Source organism: Pristis pectinata, chromosome 41 (genome assembly GCF_009764475.1).
Source record: "Pristis pectinata isolate sPriPec2 chromosome 41, sPriPec2.1.pri, whole genome shotgun sequence".
Lineage (NCBI taxonomy): Eukaryota > Metazoa > Chordata > Chondrichthyes > Rhinopristiformes > Pristidae > Pristis > Pristis pectinata.
Window position 1 is genome coordinate 3,400,202 of NC_067444.1, and position 20,124 is coordinate 3,420,325.

The 20,124-nt window shown below is 43.4% G+C and overlaps 1 protein-coding gene across 7 annotated transcripts in view; it reads left to right on the forward strand.

Annotated features, from left to right (window-relative positions):
- Positions 1–1,218: 1,218 nt before the first annotated feature.
- The window catches only part of LOC127566436 (immunoglobulin superfamily member 1-like), a 70,159-nt gene continuing 51,253 nt past the window's right edge, over positions 1,219–20,124 (forward strand). Inside the window, exons 1-3 of one of the 7 annotated variants that reach the window (XM_052008846.1) lie at positions 1,219–1,303; positions 16,788–16,909; positions 18,812–18,847. In XM_052008846.1, the coding sequence (XP_051864806.1) occupies positions 16,882–16,909; positions 18,812–18,847 (64 nt within the window). In that variant the 5' untranslated portion in view covers positions 1,219–1,303; positions 16,788–16,881. Of the gene's footprint in view, positions 1,304–5,904; positions 6,058–13,975; positions 14,147–16,787; positions 16,910–17,132; positions 17,239–18,811; positions 18,848–20,124 lie in introns of those variants that run through there. The other 6 variants (XM_052008844.1, XM_052008843.1, XM_052008845.1 and 3 more) reach the window with 6 other exon arrangements.

The window sequence follows — 20,124 nt, forward strand, 5'->3', positions numbered from 1 at the left end:
TTTCTCTGAAATAAAATACCGACGCAATCCCATTCCGCCAGGTCAGATCGAAATACTTTATCAGAATCGGAAAAGTGGGGGCGAAAAGTAAGTTCTCAGTTTTAGAACATACAACACATAAACCGGCCCTTTGGCCCACGATGTCTGTGCTGAACTTTATGCCAAACTAACCTTATCCGATCTGCCTGCACGTGGTACATACTTGTCCTGTACAAGAAGGGCGGGTTTCTTACAACTATCATTATATTACTGTTGACTCAAAACCACACCCATCCTCACGTTTGGAACAGGAAGGTACAATTAAGGAAATCGCAAGAGGTTCTATAACTATATTAAGAGTTAAAGTGTGGTCAGAGGGAGAAAGTGGGTCCCCTTGGAGATCACCAGGGTCACCTATGTCTTGAGCAGCCGGAGATGGGTGGGGTTTTTAACGAATATTTCTCCTCGGTATTTACTGCGAAGAAAATCATGGTTGATCAAGAGATAAGGGAAATAAGTGGAGATGGTTTGGAGAACACTCATATTAACAGGGATGAGGTACTTGCAGCCTTACGGCGTATTAAAGTGGATAAATTCCCAGGGCCTGACCGAGTGCATCCTCGGACTTTGTGGAAGGCTAGAAGAGAAATTGCGGAGGCCCTTGCGGAGATGCTTGCTACGTCGTTAGTCACTGGTGAAGTTCACAAAGACTGTAAGGTGGTTTATGTTGTTCCGTTGTCCAAGAAATGTAGCAAAGACAAGCCAGGCAACTGCAGGCTGATCAGCCTGAAATCAGTAGTGGGGATGTGACCGGCGGAAATTCTGAGCGGCAGGAGTTACCAGCATTTGTATAGACAGAGTCTAATTAGAAGGAGTCAGCGTGGATTTGAGAGTGGCAAGTCATGCTTGACGAACCTTGTAGAATTTTTTAAAGAGGTAATCAAAAAGGTATATGAGAGTAGGGCTGTGGATATTGTCTGTTTGGACTTTAACAAGGCCTTCGACAAGGTTCCGCATGGTAGGTTGATCCAGAAGGTTAGATCCCATCGAATCTCGGGAGAGTTATTTAGGTGGATTCAAAATTGGCTACGCGGTACGAAGCAGAGGGTGGTGGTTGAAGGTTGTTTCTCGGAATAGAGGCCGGTGACTGGTGGCCTCCCGCAGGGGTCAGTGTTGGAGCTCTTGTTATTCGTTATTTCTATGAATGATTCAGATGTGAATGCACAAGGTTTGATCAGTAAGTTTGCGGATGACGCGTAATTAGTAGGTGTTGTTGATAGTGAAGAAAGATATCGGAGAATACAGGGGGATCTTGATCAATTAGGTAAGTGGGCCGAGCAAATGCATTTCAACACAGGTAAGTGCAAGGAGATGCATTTTGGAAAGTCAAACCAACATAGGACTTATACTATGAATGATAGAGCACTAGGAAATATCATGGAACAGAAGCACCTCGGAGTACAAGCGCATAGGTCGTTGAAAGTGGGGTCACCGGTAGACAAGGATGTGAAAAGTAAGGTTAGCGCGCTGGCCTTCATCAGTCTGGACACTGAGTATAGTAGTGTGGACATTATTTTGCAGTTGGATAAGTCGGTGGTGAGGCCACACTTCGAATAGCGTGTACAATTTTGTTCACTCTGCTACAGGAAAGACGTAGTTAAAATGGAAAGAGTGCATAAAAGATTTACGAGGATGCTGCCAGGACTAGAGGTCCTGAGTTATCGGTCGAGAATGGCCAGTCTAGGTCTTTATCCTTTGGAGCTGAGGAGAATAAGGGGTCATCTTATCGAGGTTTAAAAAATCATGAGGGGCATAAATAAGGTGGATGATAGCAGTCTTTACCGCAGGGTAGGAGAGGTCAAAACTAGGAGTCACACATTTAGGGGAGAAAGGGGAAAATTCATATGGGACCCGAGGGGCAAATTTTTCAAGCAGAGTGTGGTGAGTATTTGGAATGAGCTGCCAGAGGAAGTGGTTGAGGCAGGTACAATAGCATCATTTAAGAAGCACTTGGATAGGTACATAGAGTGGTGCGGCTCCGAAGGATATGGACCAAACGCAGGAAATTGGGGCAAGGTGTGTGAACACTGTGGTCGGCATGAACTCGCTGGGTTGTAGGGTTTTGTATCCGTTCTGTATATCTTTGTGACTCTATGACTCTATTTCCAGTTTTCGCTAAGTCTCTTCGAGCGCAGCAGTTAACTCCATTTCCCTTTCTACAGACGCCGCTTGATTTGCTGAGCATTTCCGTCATTTTTTTTGCTTTTATGTCATATTTAATCGGCAGTATGTTTTATTATTTTCTTCTAAAGCTATTGTGCTCATATTTTGAATGGTACCGGAAGGGAGAGTGTTCACTTAATGTTTTAACATTGCAGAAGTGTGCTAATGATTTGCAATGCACCATCCTGCAAATCGTTGAATCCTGAAGGTCGGAACAAAGTTACTCATAGATAGCTGGAGCACAATTGGGACGAACGGCCTTAGTTTTAACGGAAAGGTAAAATACCCAGGGTAGTGGGCCCTAAAATTAGAGAGTACATGTTTAAGGTGAGAGGGGAAAGATTAAGAGGCGATCGAAGGGGCATTCTTTGTCACACAGAGGCAGGTTGGTAAATGGAACGAGCAGCTAGAGGAAGCTGTAGAGGCGATAACAATTCCAATGTTCAAAAGACACTTAGGCAGGCACATGGATGAGAAAAGACATAACGGAAAAGGCATGATTGTACCCCTGTGAAACGGTACAATCTTTCCGCACAGGCAGAAGTCTCTTGACCCCCTCCTGCCTGCGTTGGAAACGGTGCAATTCTGAAAGAAGTTGTGTTCGCGTGACGATGTGATTGACAGTGAGTGATGAGGAATAGTTCGCACTGTAGGCGGAGGATGCAGCAATACCTCGAAAGAAATATGTTCTAGAGAACGGTGAGGCAATGCACTTGCAGAGTAACTGCAAGGCGAGGGAATCCGTAATGAGTGGCATTTTACCGAATCGTGTTAACGAACAGAAGATGTCAACAGAACCTTGAATGTATCAGGGATGGCCAATAAGGCATTGAGAAAATGCATTCGAATCACGTTCTTGTACTCGACGACGCTTGGAATACAAGAGTAGGGAGGTGAAACTGGAGAAGGATACAATAGAAATCAGGCCTCTCTCACTGTGTCAGGTAGAGTTTTGGTTGTCCTTTGACAGGGCAGATATGCTTGCTGATGTAAGGCAATAAACCTCGGGCTGAACTTTTGTTGATATGACAAACGTTTTGGATTAAATAGTATTTGAACAAAGAAGGATTTGGCCAAAGCCCGTGATCATAGGGGTATAGCGTGTTTAAATAGCAAAGACCGATCTCTCCCTTAGCAGCAGGGTAGGGAAAAAAATGAGACATAGACTCAAATAAATTGTAGCCAGTATAAAAGGAGGGTTGGGTCTTTACTTATCCAGACTGTGAGGGATTCAGATGTCACAGTAGGAAGTCGGTTAGGGGCAGAGATTGTTCGTTTCTGCGCATATGCAGAGGTGTGGATCCAGTTCCAGAACGTTGGGGATGACTCTGACGACCTTTGTCTGGTGCACCTCATTTTAGTGCTGACATAATTGTCTTCAATAAGGAATGCTATTTTGCACACTTTCAACCCCCCCCCCCGTCTGGGCAGTTCCATACGTATAGAATGCCATGTTTTCTCATCATCTCATCCCGGGTACTTTTGACGAATATACTACTTTATGACGGCCTGCTTACGGGCGAGACCTGCCAAAATGTAAGGTGGGGGAGCAAAGACGGCAGTAGGATTAGTACCGGAGGCCAACAAGTGCACATAGGAGAGCTACTGCCTCATAGCCGTCAGCAACCCGGGTTGAGTCCTGTCTGTTTTGGTATTTAAGTTCTTCCTGCGACCACGTGCTTTACCCCGGTATCCCTCGTAAGGACTACATCTCAAAAATTCAATGAAGTCATGGAGTTATACAGCACGGAGAAAGGCCCCATCTGTCCAACTCAACCATGCCAACCAAGCTGTCTGCTTTGTTACGAGCCAGGTTGCTATTTGGTGAATATCTCTTTAAGGCCCCTGGAGTAGATTACTAGTGTGTGTGTGGTGTTATCAAGAGAGCAAGACTATAACGACTATAACAAGGTGTTGCCTCTTTTGCTCAGTGAGTCGAGGAGAGAGAAAGAGAGAGAAAGAGACGGAGAGAGAGAGAGAGAGAGAGAGAGAGAGAGAGAGAGAGAGGGAGACTGTCTGCTGGTCTCCTTATCAACGGATGAAGAACAATAGCTATGTCTGTCACTGAAATCTAATTATAGATTTTTGGAGCAATCAAGTGGAGTTCACTTTGTCTTTAACCTGTACTGGGAAACAGGTATTTCTGTGTTCGGCCACGTATCGAATACCTTCGGGATGGCAGATACTTCGGAACATAGCAGTGGAGATCATCTGAGATTGAGGTGTCAGATGGGTTCCATCCTGGAACATGTGGATTTCGTAATTTCTCTCTACATTCTCTCTACAGTTTCTCTTCAGTCAACGGGGGTTTTGCAAAAGCCTTTGCTCACGCTTCACCACATGACTTTCTGAACTGAACTTTGAGAACCTTTGCTCACGTTTCACCCCTATGACTTGCTGAACTGAACTTTGGGAACTATTCCTAGACTTGGGGTTTGGGAATTTGCCACACACAAACTTTGGGTTTATTAGTTTAAGGGTTGATGTTGAATATCTAACTATTTTACTTTTCTTATTATCACAAGCAGTTATTAATAAAATAGTTTCTCACACATACATGACTCAGTGTGTTTCTATTGCTGCTGTACCTAACAGCTTGAGGTCCTCCCATTTGGCTGCGTTTGTCCCATATCTTGCTGAGCCTTTTCTTATCCATGCACCTGTCTAATTGTTTTTTTAAATTGAACATTGGAATTGTACTCGTCTCTGCAGCTTCCTCTGGCAGCTCGTTTCATATACCCACCAGACTCTGTGTGGAACAAATGCCTCTTAGATCCCTTTTTAACCTTACCCCCTCACCTTAAACATGTACCCTCTAATTTTAGGGCCCACTACTCTGGGTATTCACCTCATCTATGCGCCTCACGATTTCATATGCCTCTGTGGGTTAGCAGGTTAATTAGCAATATTACATTGACCCTCAAGTGGGAATAGCTATGTTCGCACAACATTGTGGGCCGAAGGGCCTGTTCTGTGCTGTACTCTTCTATGTTCTATGTGTATCTGGCTGGTGGAAACAAGGGGAGAGTTCATGACAATATGGGGAGAATAACAGTAGGACTGGTGCTCGGTTAGTGTAACTGAGTGAGTGATGGTTGGTGCAGATTCCATCCAGGCAGCAGCTGAGGTCAGGGTTGAACCCGGTTCTCCGGTGCTTCGAGGCGATTGCATTAATGTCTATACCACTGTGCCTTCATACGAACGCGAATCTTTACTGATGCTGCCTCAAAGATATATTCGCCAGTTGTTCATCACTTTGCCGAGGGAAGTCAGTATCTTCTTAAAACCCCACCCAAGTCCTTCATATTACAATACCTTAATTTACATTCCACCACCCCTTTCCAAAATACAGAATGCTGCGGACCTAATGCGGCTAAATGGAATTCGTATAGTGTTTTTCAGCCGCCGGAACGGACCCAGTGGCTAAAGGGGACTGCTTCTGTGCCTTAGTGCTTTCTCACTCCACGACTCTTATGTCCCAGATACAAAAGCTCGCATTGTCCATCCTAAATAAAATTAGTCAGAGGGCAGACTCTTTCTTAATATCTGCACAACCTCTCTGTTGCTATTTCTCACAAACTTCGAAGTGTGTTTCGTTTTGATTTTCGATTTGTTGAGGCGACTCCGTAACCAATTTTGAAAAAGAAAGACCATCTTTCGTAATCCAACGGATGCAAAGAGGAAGAGCATGACATGAATCGATGGACTACCCATGCGCAGCCGCTGTGAATGCTTATTCGTACCGTGTAGCAAATGTAACTACAGCGAAACAAGTGCAGAGAGCGATTAAGTCATCACCAAAACCTTGTCTGATTAAGCAAAAACTCCAAACACAAACTAGAAGAGCTTAATAAGGTAGGTTGATAGATCTTGAACATTTTAGAAAGATCTTCTCGCTGATATATTAGTGTGAAATTAATATTTGTCCGACTTATAACTAATCGTACAACACCCGCCGTACGTGCCTGATATTAAATGTTTCATGAAATATTACACCACCGCACGTAAGTAGTGTGGAAACGATGCTTTCAAATTATTGATTTTCAAATAGAAGTATAGGGATGAAGCGACGATAAAACAGGGATAAAGTCAGTGATTAAAACGCCGTGTGGTATTTGCAGGAGTCGTGTTAGATATATAAGGAAGGATACGATTTTTAAGAGATGCATCCGTTTCACAATGTAATGAATTTGAGCCTTAAGCATGAGACTGGTACATTTGGACATTCAGTTAATGTCGAAATACGTGGACTCTGTTCGCGTTCCGTCCGAATGTTCTATTTACTGAGATCGATAACACTTTGAAGTCTACAAACAATCGGGCCAGCATGTTTACCGGGTATACTTTGTCAAGGTTTTGCCTCGAAGTGTGTATGCAGAGCATCTGTCTCTGTGTCCATATCTCTCTCTAACTCTGTCTGTTGGTCTCTCTCTCTCTTTCTACCCCTCCTCTCTCTCTCTCTCTCTCTCTCCCCTCTCTATGTCTCTCTCTGTGCAACGGTGCAGGTTTTTAAACCCTGATTTTTAAACGATTCAAATCGAAAGTCGATATTAAAATAGGAAAGTACTCTATGCCTTGCCTTTGCAATAGATCTCTGTGACCACACGGCATTCAAAATCAGTTATGAGATATAAAAGTGAATGTTGTCCTTAATTTCAGACGTGGCAAAGCTAAACTAAATTAAGAAGATCCTACGTTCAGCAATATGCCTCGTTATTCAAAAAAGTCGATGCAGATCTTGTTCCAGGAAGTTACCTTGCAGCTTCATACAACTCTGGTTAGGCTACCTTTGGACGATTGCTTTCAATTCCGGTCGCCTCATTAGAGGAAGGATGTGGGGGTTTTGGAGAGGGTTCAAGGAGGTTTACCAGGACGCTGCCTGGTGGAGGATACGTACTGTGAGGAAAGGCTGGATGAGTTGGGGCTGTTTTCTCTCGATTAGCGGAGGCTGACGAGAGACCTGATGGAAGCATGTAAAATAGGTAGGGTCAATAGCATGTGTCTTTTTCCGGGATTGAAATGTCTAGTACGAAGGATAACATGTATTTAAAGTGAGAGGGAGAAAGGACAAAGCAGATGCGCGAAAAAAGAATTGGACACAGAGTGTTGTGCGGGCCGCAAACGGGTGGTGGTGAGGTAAAATAGCATAGAAGCCTTCATGAGACTCTTAGATAGGCACAGAGAACTGAGCGATTTGGTGAATGTACGGTGAAGAGGGACTAGATTAATTATAAGCCATTCATTTAATTAGTTCACCATAGAATTGTGAGACGAAGCTCCTGTCCTGTGCGATACTGTTCTGTGTTCCATGATCTGACTGTATCCGGGATCGTAGTCATTGCTCTGGAGTGCACCCTGGTGGTGGATGGTGAAGAGAAAAAGGTATTTCCAACTGCTGTTGATGATGAATTGCTCCTCAGACAGAGTTATGGCACAATACTCTTTGGCTATAAGGAATTAAATTTGCTCGGAGACCAGGGCAAATACGTCTTGTTTTGCAAAGCCTCCTGGGGAACAACAAGCAGCTTGTGTCAAGTAACAACGTGATCGACATGTACATCAACTATCGGTCGACTTCCAAAAGAAACAGTAATAAACCTGATAGAGTTTCAAAGAATGCATTTACTTATCAACTAGTTACATATTGGCCTTTGTTGTAAACAGTAAGAGTCACGGAATCACACCGAAGTCCTGCATATAATGATTGCATACGGCCCACCCTCTTTTTTTTTAGGAAATTAGATGTAATTTCTGATTTTTTCCCCAATAATTTTACATATATGATGATTCCGCTCTCAGACGTTACTGCATTTGCTTCCACTATCATCTTACGGTGCTCATTGCCGCTCTCCTGTCCTGATTATCTCGAAGTTTTGTTACAGGAAACGAAATCACACATTTGTCTTATCTGTCAGACACTTCTAACAATTTCTCCTCCTCCAAAATCTCCCGAAAATGCCCTGGCAAAACTCCTCCATCCCCCGCCTCATTTCCAGGAACTTGTTTTTCTGCCGCACACCCGCCCCCTCAAGGCGATGGTGCCTAGGATGATTGTCTTAGCATAGAGTTAGTAGGAGCCGAGAAACAGTAACTTTTAATTCGCTTTTGTACTCGGTGCCTCTACTTATAGTAACAAAGCACCATAACGCATTTTTGTCTGTCTTCATATTCTATTCGGGGCTGTGCGTGCACAACCGTATTTGTCCAGTCCTTCAACTGATATTGTGTATTGCTGTCTCTCGTTCTTACTACCGAAGTGAAGCTCTTTGTATTTTTCTGCATTACAATTTACAGCAATGTAGATTTCAGTTCCAATTGTCTTGTCGTTTTCCCGTTCACACTTTTTGCATTTCTCTCACAGGTACATGATATTCTGAGACCCTTCTGAGTGCAGCTTTCGAATTCTTGTTCTGTGTGAACGTCCATGTGTGTGTGTGTATGTGTGTGTGTGCGTGCGTCTTTGTGTATGTGTGTGTGTGTGTGTGTTTGTGTGTGTGTGTGTATGTCTGTGTGTGTGTCTATACACATACATAGTGGTTATTGGTACATCATTTCCGAGTCTCCTCTCCTTCCGACTTTGCAACTGCTAATGAACTAGAATGGATTTAGGATAACAGAATGGATTTGTTTCACTCCTGGCGAAGCGTCTTTCTTGGGGAATGAACGCTTCATATTTCCAATCTCACTTCATTTGTTTCAACCAACACTTTGAGACCCCATGAATATCGTGTCCTCGTCATTCCTTCCTCTTGGGAAAGCAGACGAAATACGTTCGATGTGTGTCGGTCTGTCTGTCCGACCCTTTGTATCTGTCTGTGTCCTTGTGCATATTTCTACACTGCTCACCCTTGTTGAACACAATTTTGTGTATTCACACAAACATCAACCTGGCGAGAGGAAACGTTTGTACAGTATCAACGCAAATAAAATCTTTTATACTTTCATACTTCATTTAATCCTGAAAACCTAACTATTCGCTGCTATTCTCTGCCTTTCTATCGCCCAGATAATTTCCTGTGTACGGAGTCACGACACTTTCATTCCCATCAATTTCTTGTGAAGCCATCGTTTAATGTGCGGTCCCTTGTCACGCCACATTTGCGCATTTATAGATACAAGAGGAACACATTGTGCACTGAAGTTTAATCTAAACTAATTAAGTCAAATAATCCCCCTCGATGGAAATTCATGGAAATTCCCTCCATTATATATTTTGTACTTTGTGATGTACCAATGTGTTCTGAATTTTTTTTTATGGAAGTCCCCTTGAGAGGATGTCCTGCCTATAGTTACCTCTGCCTTTTCTTGAACATATGTGTAGCAAGCAACCACACCACACCCACCCCCCACCCCCCACTTTACCGTTCTCTCTGTGCCATTATGACTGTGACCAAGCCTTGGCTCCCTGAAAAAAAATCTATAAACTCTTGGGTAAGTTCAAAAATATCATTTGAGAGACATTTGTCTGCTCTGTTGTGTTCTTTGCTAAAGTTTCAAGCAACTTTGTAAACATCTCTTCATGCTATCCAATCATGTGCACTGTAATTGGTAGAAATCTGCTTTCTCTCTGGCGTAGAGGATGGGGCCACTTGGCAATCCTGAACAACATTTTATTTACCATTTATTCTTTTTGTCCTTGCGGCCAACGAATTCTTGGTTCATTAGAAGACAGGAATTCCAATCCCATATGCATTAAATGGGCAAGGAAATCTGTCATGCGGCCCAGTCTATCCAACTCCACGTTTCTTCCACGCCCTCCCTACCCTTTATTTCCCTCCAGCTCCTCTTCCCATTCCACACTCTCCCCACCGCTCCGCTTTCTCCCTCCCTTCCCCTCTATTATCTCTTTGTTCTCAATCTCCTCTTGCCTTGTCTCCCAACTCAGTCTCCCTCATCATCTCTAACCCTCCCCAGCACACCTCCTTCCCTCATTCACTCCCTTCCTTTCCCCTGTCCCTCTCCAACAAATGGGATTGGCGTAGCGGTAGGAGGTCCGTATCGTGCAAACGACTGCATGGAGGGGTGGTGAGGAAGGGGCGCCGCGGTACAGAAGGGTCGGCATAGAGGGATCGCCAGGCCGCCACAGGAAGGGCAGAGAGGAGGGAGAGCCACGCTGGCTGAAGTCTGGTGAGAAGGGAGCGCTGTTTCACGGGGAGGGGCGTCTGTAAAAACGGAGGGACAATGAGGAATGACTACCGCAAATAATCCTTCATTTGTGGTATAACAATACCTTATAGAGCCCATAGAATAAGCTCCTTGCTCTTGATCTCTTTTCGCCGCATAATGAATGAGATCCATCCCTCTACCTTCCTCTGTATATTATCTGTCACTTCAGGGATCATTCGGCTTTTACACTCAGAGCTCTTTGTTTCTTACCGCTTGCGTGATCATACCACATATTGCGTATGTTCAACAGTTGCTATTAAAATGCATCATCCCCAGTTACTGGGATTAATTTACATCAGATATTGCCCTGCCCATTGACAAATATCATCCTGTAACCCAGGGATACCCTGATCATCGCCTGTGCTTCTATCGTCTGCGAGCTAATATCAATCATATTCCCACATCCACATCCATATCCTTATTGTAGGATATCTGTTTTCTACCTCCATCTCGTCCTTTTTAAACTGTGTGCTTACGGTACAGACCCTGAAAAATGTCACAATTGATCCAGAGCCAAAACAAATTTGGTAATTGACGACAGCTTTATCCACTATTTCCGGCGCAATTTGATTAAATACACGATGTAAATACTCTTCGCCACAAACGTTTTATGGCCCGCATCCTATCAGTTTCCCTGGCATAAATTCTCTCCTAATGCTAATGTACTTGACTCCAACTCTCTCACTGGACCCACTACATTCTCCAAAAATTTTGGAAGAATATTTGCTTTCTCCTTTGGTGAAATTGGAAGGAAGATTTTGTTCGATTGCGCTGACATTCTTTGTTCCCCATTAAACACTGGACATAGAACAGTACAGCAAAGTACAGGCCCTTCAGTCCACAATGTTGTGCCGAGATAACTAATCCTACCTACCCACAGAATGCCCATCTCCCTCCATTTTTATAAGATAAGATAAGATATCTTTGTTAGTCCCATGTACATCGAAACCCACAGTAAAATGCATCTTTTGCGTAGAGTGTTCTGGAGGCAGCCCGCAAGTGTCACCACACTCCCGGCGCCAACATAGCATGCCCACAACTTCCTTACCCGTACATCTTTGGAATGTGGGACGAACCCGGAGCACCCGGAGGAAACCCACGCAGACACGGGACAACGGACAAACTCCTTGCAGACAGTGCCCGGAATTAAACCTGGGTCGCTGGCGCAGCAATAGCATCATTCATGTGTCCATACAACGTCCTCTTAAAAGCTCCCAATGAATTTGCCTTCACCACCCTATCAGGCAACGCATTCCAGGCATCCACCACACTCTGAGTTAAAAACCTACCCCTTACGTGTTCTTAATCTACCCCCTCTCATCTTAAACGCATGCCCTCTGGTATTGGTTCGCTCACTGAGGTGAAAAATATATTGCTTGTCCATCCTATGCATCATAACTTCCTGACTGTTGTACGCAATACCCCGTTAACGAAATCCAGCATTCTATAAGCCTTTTTAACCACCCTGTCTACCTGTGTAGCCAATTTCAATGATCCATGGACTTCCACCCCAAAGTGTCTCTGCTCTTCAACACTGTTAAGGGTCTTGAGCTAAAGAGTGTACTGCCTCTTGACATTAGTTCTACCAAGGTGCAACACCTCATATTTATCCGGCTAAAACTCATCTTCCATTTTCTGCCAAAGGATCTATATCACGCTGTATCCATCGCCAGTCTTCTACACTATTCAATACTCCACCAATCTAAGTATCGTCTGCAAACTTACTAAGCCACCCATCAGCATACTCATCCAGGTAATTTATGTACATCACAAACAGCAGAGGTCCCAGTACAGATCACTGCGGAACATCGCTACTCACAGGCCTTCAGCCCGAATAAGTGCATTCAGCCACCACCCTCTGCCTTCTATAGCAAACCAGTTCTGGATCCACACAGCCAATGCTCCACTGACCCCATGCATCCGAAGTTTTTTTGATCAACCAGTTATGTGGGACCTTGTCAAATGTAAAGATTGCCATTTTGTCCGGAAGAAACTGAAATTCTTTTATTCAGTCTTTTTCAATTTATTTTTCAGTCTTCACTTGTGGTGTGTGTGTGTGTGTGTGTGTGTGTGTGTGTGTGCGTGCGTGCGTGCGTGCGTGCGTGCGTGCGTGCGCGCGCGCGCGCGTGTGTGTGTGTGTATGTATAAAGCCCTGTATGTTAACTGCCCAATTTCTGGTCTGTCATCAGTTGAGCTTCTGTAATACCAATTATATTTGCGAATGTGCCTCCATTTCCGCTGTTAATTTATCCAATTCATTCAGAATATCATGCCCAATCCAAACACCTCCGCTTGTGTTTTATTCAATACTGTTCGTCCTATTAGCATTATTTTTCATTGTGGCCCAGATTACTGCCGCCCATGTTGTCTTTGCCCTTGGCTTTTGCTCTTCTCCTTAGTGCCATTCGTTTCAACCCACATTTCCTCTTATTCTGTCCCCGCGCTTCGGTTGCAATCCACCTGCCATTTCACTTGAAGCCCTCTGCAGCAGCACAAAAATCATTCTCTCTGGAACGCCAGTGCAGGTCATGTCCTCGGACATCTCGACCAGCTTGTACGAATCCCACCTACCACTGAATCGGTTCGAAAGTTCCAGCAAAGTCAATCCCTCCCATTCACAGCACTGTTCTGTCTGTGCACTCATTTGATTTATCATTCCATTTCCAATTTGGCAAGGGCGAGCCACAAGCAGTGACGCGGATGGTACTGTCCTTGATGTCCTTCTAAAACCTATTTTCCAACTCTTCATGTTCAGCCTGTAGGACCTCATCAACCTCTTAGGGATATTGTTAGTTCCGATGTGCACTACGAACAATTGCCTTCGACCCCAACCCAGACCCCCTTTCAGAATGCTCCAGGTCATTCCTCACTGTAGAACATGGGAAACAGCATGCCAGGAGTCTCGTGTTTTGGTAAAGACTCATATAACATGTAACCTAGACTCGCATTCATATACCCCGTCCTATTAATTCCCCTATCACCTTATTCCCGCCACTCGTTTCCACCCTTACTGTGCCGCAGAGCATCCCGGAGTGTTATAAGCATTGTTCCTGCGATTTTCCTTTGATAATCCCCCTGCCTGAACAATACACCACATTAGAACGCGCCTACCCACCCCCTAGCCTCTTCCGTCAAAATTAACAACGACGGCTTTTTCATGGTAAAACCACCAATTATATGTTCACCTTCCCGTCTCACTGACTTGCAAATCTATTGCTGTCTATTCCCCATTCTTGGATCTAATTTCCGAGACCTCCTCATCCAACTACTTTTTGGGAAAACATTCAGCAGAAGTTATCACGGGATCATGAGCTGACTGACAACCAGCTTCTGAGCAGCACGTTGGTAGACGCAATCAATGCTGAATTTGCCAGTGACACTGAGCATTATTATAGCGTTCTATCTGACTTAATGTCGGTAAAGAAAGTGAGAGAAAACCATATAATAATGACTGTACAAAATCTCAAGGGATTTTAGTTTAGGACAATGTGGATGTCCTTTAGCTTAATAATTACAGCAGATGTCCTATTGGTGCCAGAATATTGGACTCTGCTCTCTGGTCTTATGATCTGTGATAACCCTGTTTATTCAGCTCAAAGCTAAAGTTTGACAAACAAGTGCCGGTGGCTTCTGAGAACGTGACGCGTGTCTATCCCCAGATTTCCAACAACGTGCACCGGATTTGATCGGAGTTGAGTTTCGGGAGATTTCTTGAGTTACTGTTTTCGTTGAGAATCAAAAGTGATTGAAGCACCAACGGTACTCGCCATATGATCAGGTTTTACATAAAATGGTGTTACAGATGTTTATTGTCGGCGCAGCGCATCAGAGGTGGGGTGGGGGGTTGTGGCAGCGGATAGTGTGGTCTGTTATCCACATTAATTTTGTGGTCGTAACCCATGGATGTTTGTTACTAAAACCCCGGGTGAAGGTATCTGAATTTCGTTCTAATCCCCATTTCGTTCTCCAATATCTCCAGTACATGTGAGCACATTTTCATTAATTCCTGTGGTACAGACGTATAAAAGAGATATCCATGGCAACTATATGTTATAATCCAATAGTTCTCTGCACTAACATTCGCTAAATTGTAATATACAGGTTGCAAAGTGGGGTGGCTTCTCTTTGGAAGCATTCAGAATTACGATCAGGTTTATTATTACTGACATATGTCGTGCAATTTGTTGTTTGGCGGCAGCAGTACAGTGCAAGACATAAAAATTACCGCAAATTACAATAATAAACGAGTAGTGCAAAAGGCGAATAACGAGGTAGTGTTCATGGGTTTATGGACAGTTCAGAAAGCTGATGGCGGAGGGGAAGGAGCTATTCATGAAAAGGTGCGTGAGGGTCTTCAGGTTCTTGTACCTCCTCCCCGATGGTAGTAACCTGTAGAGGGAATGTCCTGGGTGGTAAATGTCCTGAATGATGGATGCCCCCTTTTTGAGGTACCGCTTCTTGAAGATGTCCAAATGGTGGGGAGAGTTGTGCCCGTGATAGGACTGGCTGAGTATACAGACCTCTGCAGCCTCATCAATTCTGCGCATTGGAGTCTCCATACCAGAGGTTGAAGCATCCAGTCAGAATGTTCTCCACCGCACATCTGCAGAAATTTGCAAGCGCCTTTGGTAACATGGCAAATCTTGTCAAACCGAATTAAGTTGAGACGCGGGAGTGCCTTCTTCGTGATTGTATCAATGTGTTGGGCCCAAGATAGACCTCTGAGATGTTAACGCCCAGGAACTTGAAGCTGCTCATCCTTTCCACCGCTAACCCATCAATGTGCTCTCCCGACTTCCCTTCGCTGAAGTGTTCTACTGACCTCCCCTTCTTAAGGAATTGCACGCGTTCCCTACTTCTTTGCTTCAAGTACAATAATACATCAGCATTTGAAAATGATCGAGCAATTGTGTTTCGAAATCACTATTCATGGAATATTTATTTTAATCTTTTCGAAAGCGGTGCGTAATTAACTTTATTTTTGATGACGTCACCTTAAGTGATTGGTTTATACCAAATAACTGAATGATAACATATCGCACATGATTGAAATACGGTGCAATCCTGGCGTTTTTGGTTTTTGTGCATGAATTACGGAATGTCATCTTGCTGGTTTAACAAGTCGTTCGGAAGGTAAAATGGCAAATTGGATGTTATTGCAGAACATAAATGACATACAGAAGATAAAGGTCGGAAGCGAACGAGAAGGAGTCTGGTTACTCTGAATCGCAATACATTACTGCAAGGAAGACAGCAAATATGGACGTTGAACTGAAGACACTGATGGGAATATGGATGTTGTACATCTATTGATATTTACTAGTTTAAATAGAGTCAGTATTAAAGTTCCTTGTTACATTGTTTTCAGAAGGATTTCCGAAGACTTTTTTCGCCGTACATCTGACAATAATAAACCCATTTACCAAATGACCATGCGTTTGTGAAAAAGACGATATCATTGGTTAAAGAAAAATAAATCATTGCTCTGAGAAAGGCAGGTACATGAGAAGTCTCCTCAACTGTAACCAACGAAGAGATGACGAGTGGTCGTCGATCTGATATGCTATCACAGTGTCTCTTTCCTTCACGGCTGCCTGACTTGCCAAGTGTTCCTAACATCTTTTGTCTTTGTTGGGAATATTGGGATCTATTGGTTGAAAAGTTAACGACAAAGGACAGATGATTTTCAATCTACTTTAGATCTCTAAAGATCTAGAGAGAGGGCGAGAGAGAGGGGAGAGAGAGAGAGAGATAGAAGGAGATGTAGACAGAGCGAGAGAGAAAGAGAGAGGGGAGAGAGAGGGGGAGATGGAGGGACAGAGAGGGAGAAGGAAAGAGAGAGGGAGTGAGGGGAGAGAGAGGGGAGAGGGAGTGATAGAGAGGCAGAGAGAGGGAGATTGTTAGGAAGGGTCTTCGACCTACAATAGTTGTACCTCCAGCTACATATTCATCACATAAGCGGGTGGGAGGTTTCTGTGGACCAATTGGCTTATTTTTTCTTTCGTTTTAAGTGAGAAGCAATTACCTCACTGTGGGTGAAGTCTTTAGAATTTTATATCCAAGGCGGCTAGAGGATATTCAGGATACGGAATGTTAGATATTAAGGTAATCGGTAAACATAGAGTGAGTGCAGGAGAATATGTTTGAAGTAAATGATCACCCAGGATTTTAATATGTGGCGCATAATTGCAAGGTCTAGCTTTATCACCTGGGTCATGATTACGTACGAACATCTGAAACAGTACTTTATTGGCAGGAAACCCAGTTGGCTCGAATGGGAAGGACGTGAAATCTATAATCTGAACGCATGTTTTATTATAATCTCTTTACTTACGTTACATAAGTGAAGTGAGCTAAAACACATCACTGAAACACAGAGCCTGCAAAAACTAAATACATCCTTTCTCCCTCTCTTTCAGAAGATCACACTGTATGCCACGCGGAGGGAATCTCCTTATGTGGCATTGAAATCTCTGTTTCCAGGTTTTAATGTGTCACTGAAGACAGATCAAGATGCGCCTCAGTTTTGTCTTTTGCAGCGGTGAGTAATGTTGATTTCCATTATCTGTTGGCCTGCTTACCGTAAACTGTCGATCAAAAGGATCAGAGTAAACTGTATCGCGCATCATGCGCCGCATAACGTGATTCTTTCCAAACCTTCTGAACGTAAATCCCGCAAAACTGTCGCCGAGACTGAAAAAGTTCTGACACTGCCCGAATTTCATTAATGTCGGTTTACTGAAATAAGAATTTTGTGTATGCAGTTCCCGCTGCCTCGGTAAAGCAGTCAACATAATCAAAGACCCCACCCACCCTGGACATTCTCTCTTCTCCCCTCTCCCGTCGGGAAGAAGAAACAAAAGCCTAGACGTACGTACTACCAGTATCAAAGACAGCTACTATCCCGCTGTTTTTAGACTATTGAACGGACGTATAGTCCGATAAGATGGACTCTTGTTCTCACGATCTACCTCGTTATGCCTTTTTCCCTTGTTTTCTGCATGCACTGCATTTTATCTGTAACTGCAACACTTTATTCTTCATTATGTTCTTGCTTGTCCCTTGTACTACGTCAGGGAACTGATGTGATGAAATGATATGTATGGATGGCATGCAAAACATAGTGTTCCACTGCACCTCGGACATGTGACATTAATAAACAAATTTAGCAATTTACTTTGCTTAATTAACAGAATGAGGGAAGTGAGGCGTTTTCGAAGAACAATGCAGACGCAGTGGACAACAGCTTGCAAATATCATTCCGCTCCCTGGATGAAACGTTACTTCCTATTTATTTTGACGTCACACTTGAGTCCACATCCACGCGCAATCAATTTGCATATTCCAATTTCTAACACAGTATTACGAAACGAAATTTGTGCAGTGCTTGTTAGTCGCGTAAAGTTAATGCACTTTGGTTATCGACCCTGAAAGCAAAGGGAGTAGATTATTTCTATTCATTGCATCTGAAATTTCAGTTGCCGAAACATAGTATGAAGCCTCATTGCTTTTTCTCTGTCGCTCGAAGGGCATTAGTTTCATTCTCTTCGATATTGCAGGGACACCGATCTTTCGTGAGCATGTCCCCATCAGGGACTTCTTTTACGTGTTCCATACCAAGGTCACTCGAAAAATGTGTGTGGGAGAATCTGTCACTTGGTAAACATGGTTGGATGATTGACAATGTAGTCAAGGGCAATTAGGAAGGACATTGCACCATGTTATCCCTCGGTTTCTGGGTTTTCCTAACTGACATGAAAATATCAATAGTATAAACAGGACTTAGCCATCCAAGCTTGGAATAATCCTGATCTTTACGTTTGAAGCAAAATTGAATTTGTAAATGTTAATCATGTGTTCATGCGTACAACGGAAAATTTTATCTGGGTTTGCCACAACATCAAATTGTTAGCCAGTTTATAATGTGGCAAATAAGCGCAAGATCCTGATGGATGAAAACCGAATTCTGGCCTAGAGGACTTACGATACTTTTTGGAAGGATCGCTCTCTCTTTCTCTGTCTGCCTGCCTGCCTGTCTGTCTGTCTGTCTGTCTGTCTGTCTGTCTGTCTGTCTGTCTGTCTGTCTATCTATCTATCTATCTATCTATCTATCTATCTATCTATCTATCTATCTATCTATCTATCTATCTATCTATCTATCTATCTATCTATCTGTCGGTCTGTCTGTCTGTCTGTCTATCGATCTATCCATGTTTTTGTCTGTCTCTGTGTTTTTCACTGTCCATATGTCTATCTGCCTGTCTAGCTAAGTATTAGTGTCCTTATCTGCCTATCTTTCAACGTCTTAAATTCTTTCCGCTCTACGTTAGTCATGTTATTTCCACCTTAGTGCATATTTTACTACCATATTTTTCAAAATATTAACACCTGGTTACATATTTTCAAATTTCCATATAATAGTTTTTCTCTATTTCTTCCACAGTTCTTCTTCTTGTCAGTGAAACCGTGGCTTCTGAAGGTTAGTACAAATGAACAAATACATGAAATTCAACATCAAGCAATCTTTTATCTATTAAAAGGCATTTTGTATATAAAAGGATCAGATTGGCTGATGTATTTGCAGAAATGTTCAAACGCCATCAATAAAGAATGAAACAAGAAAATGCGCTCCCAGACATCACTAGCTGAATATCTTAGGCTGACCTACGAGTTCCTCGACCTATCTAAACAAAAGTGGATTGTCCAACGTGTATCAGTTAACAATTGATAGGAAAATCTATGATTGCCAGAAAGCTATTATCTACGTCTTGAGTACTTGTCCTTTTCCAATAAAATGAACGGAGGAAACACCTTGCTCATCAGAAACCAAGCGCATGGTCAGTTGCTGCTGAATGGCATTCTCTGATCCGACGTTCTCACCTCATGACTTGTCCCAGGCTCCAGCCCCTAACTTATCTTCACCTTCCCCTTACGTCCCTCTCTCTGTCACTGTCCTGAGTAGAAGCCTCACCTTCGTACTCCGGCGCCTGCTCCTCAGTGAGCTCCAAGCCTGATATGATGCCAAGCTGGTCTTCAAGCACCTCCGATATTTCGTTGGCAGTGAATTCTCACCCCTTTTACTGACGACCTCCTTTCGTGTCTCCAGTATTCCCCTTCCCATTAGACAAGTCCGTCTGGCATAAATTCCCTCTTTTCCTTCTCATTTCCAATTGCTGACACGACATCAACTGCCTTAACTGCTCCAATCCCCTCACCCACATCAACCTCACTCCACTCACCCACACCGACCACACTCCCCCGTCGAATGCGTAGGACTGCATTCTCTCTGCACCAATCCCAACCGTCAACAACATGCGAAGAGGAGTATTTTCATACTTCTCTCCTCTTTGAGTCTGTCTGTGATTTACGAGAAAAGAATGATCACCACCATATGTATGGAATGTATAAAATAGCCATAGAAACCAGACGCCAACGAGTCTAATGACATGAGCATAGTTCATTAATGTATAACGTATATTGAATTAACGGTGCAAAATAATAAATGATTCAGAAGTGGAAGTCGTGATGAAATTTTCGAGAACAAATCTCACATTTGATGAAGTCGATGGATTGGTGTACGATGCAATAACACATGTCTCATCGCGACAGAATTGGTGTGTAGAATAGATTTAAACGAGTTGTCAGTAAGGTCAAACCATAAGTGATGACAAGCGGATTATCAGCATAAAATCTCAGGTGCGAAAGCAAGGAATATTAGCGAGTGTTTGCCTTTCATCTTAAAACGTGCAGGAACTT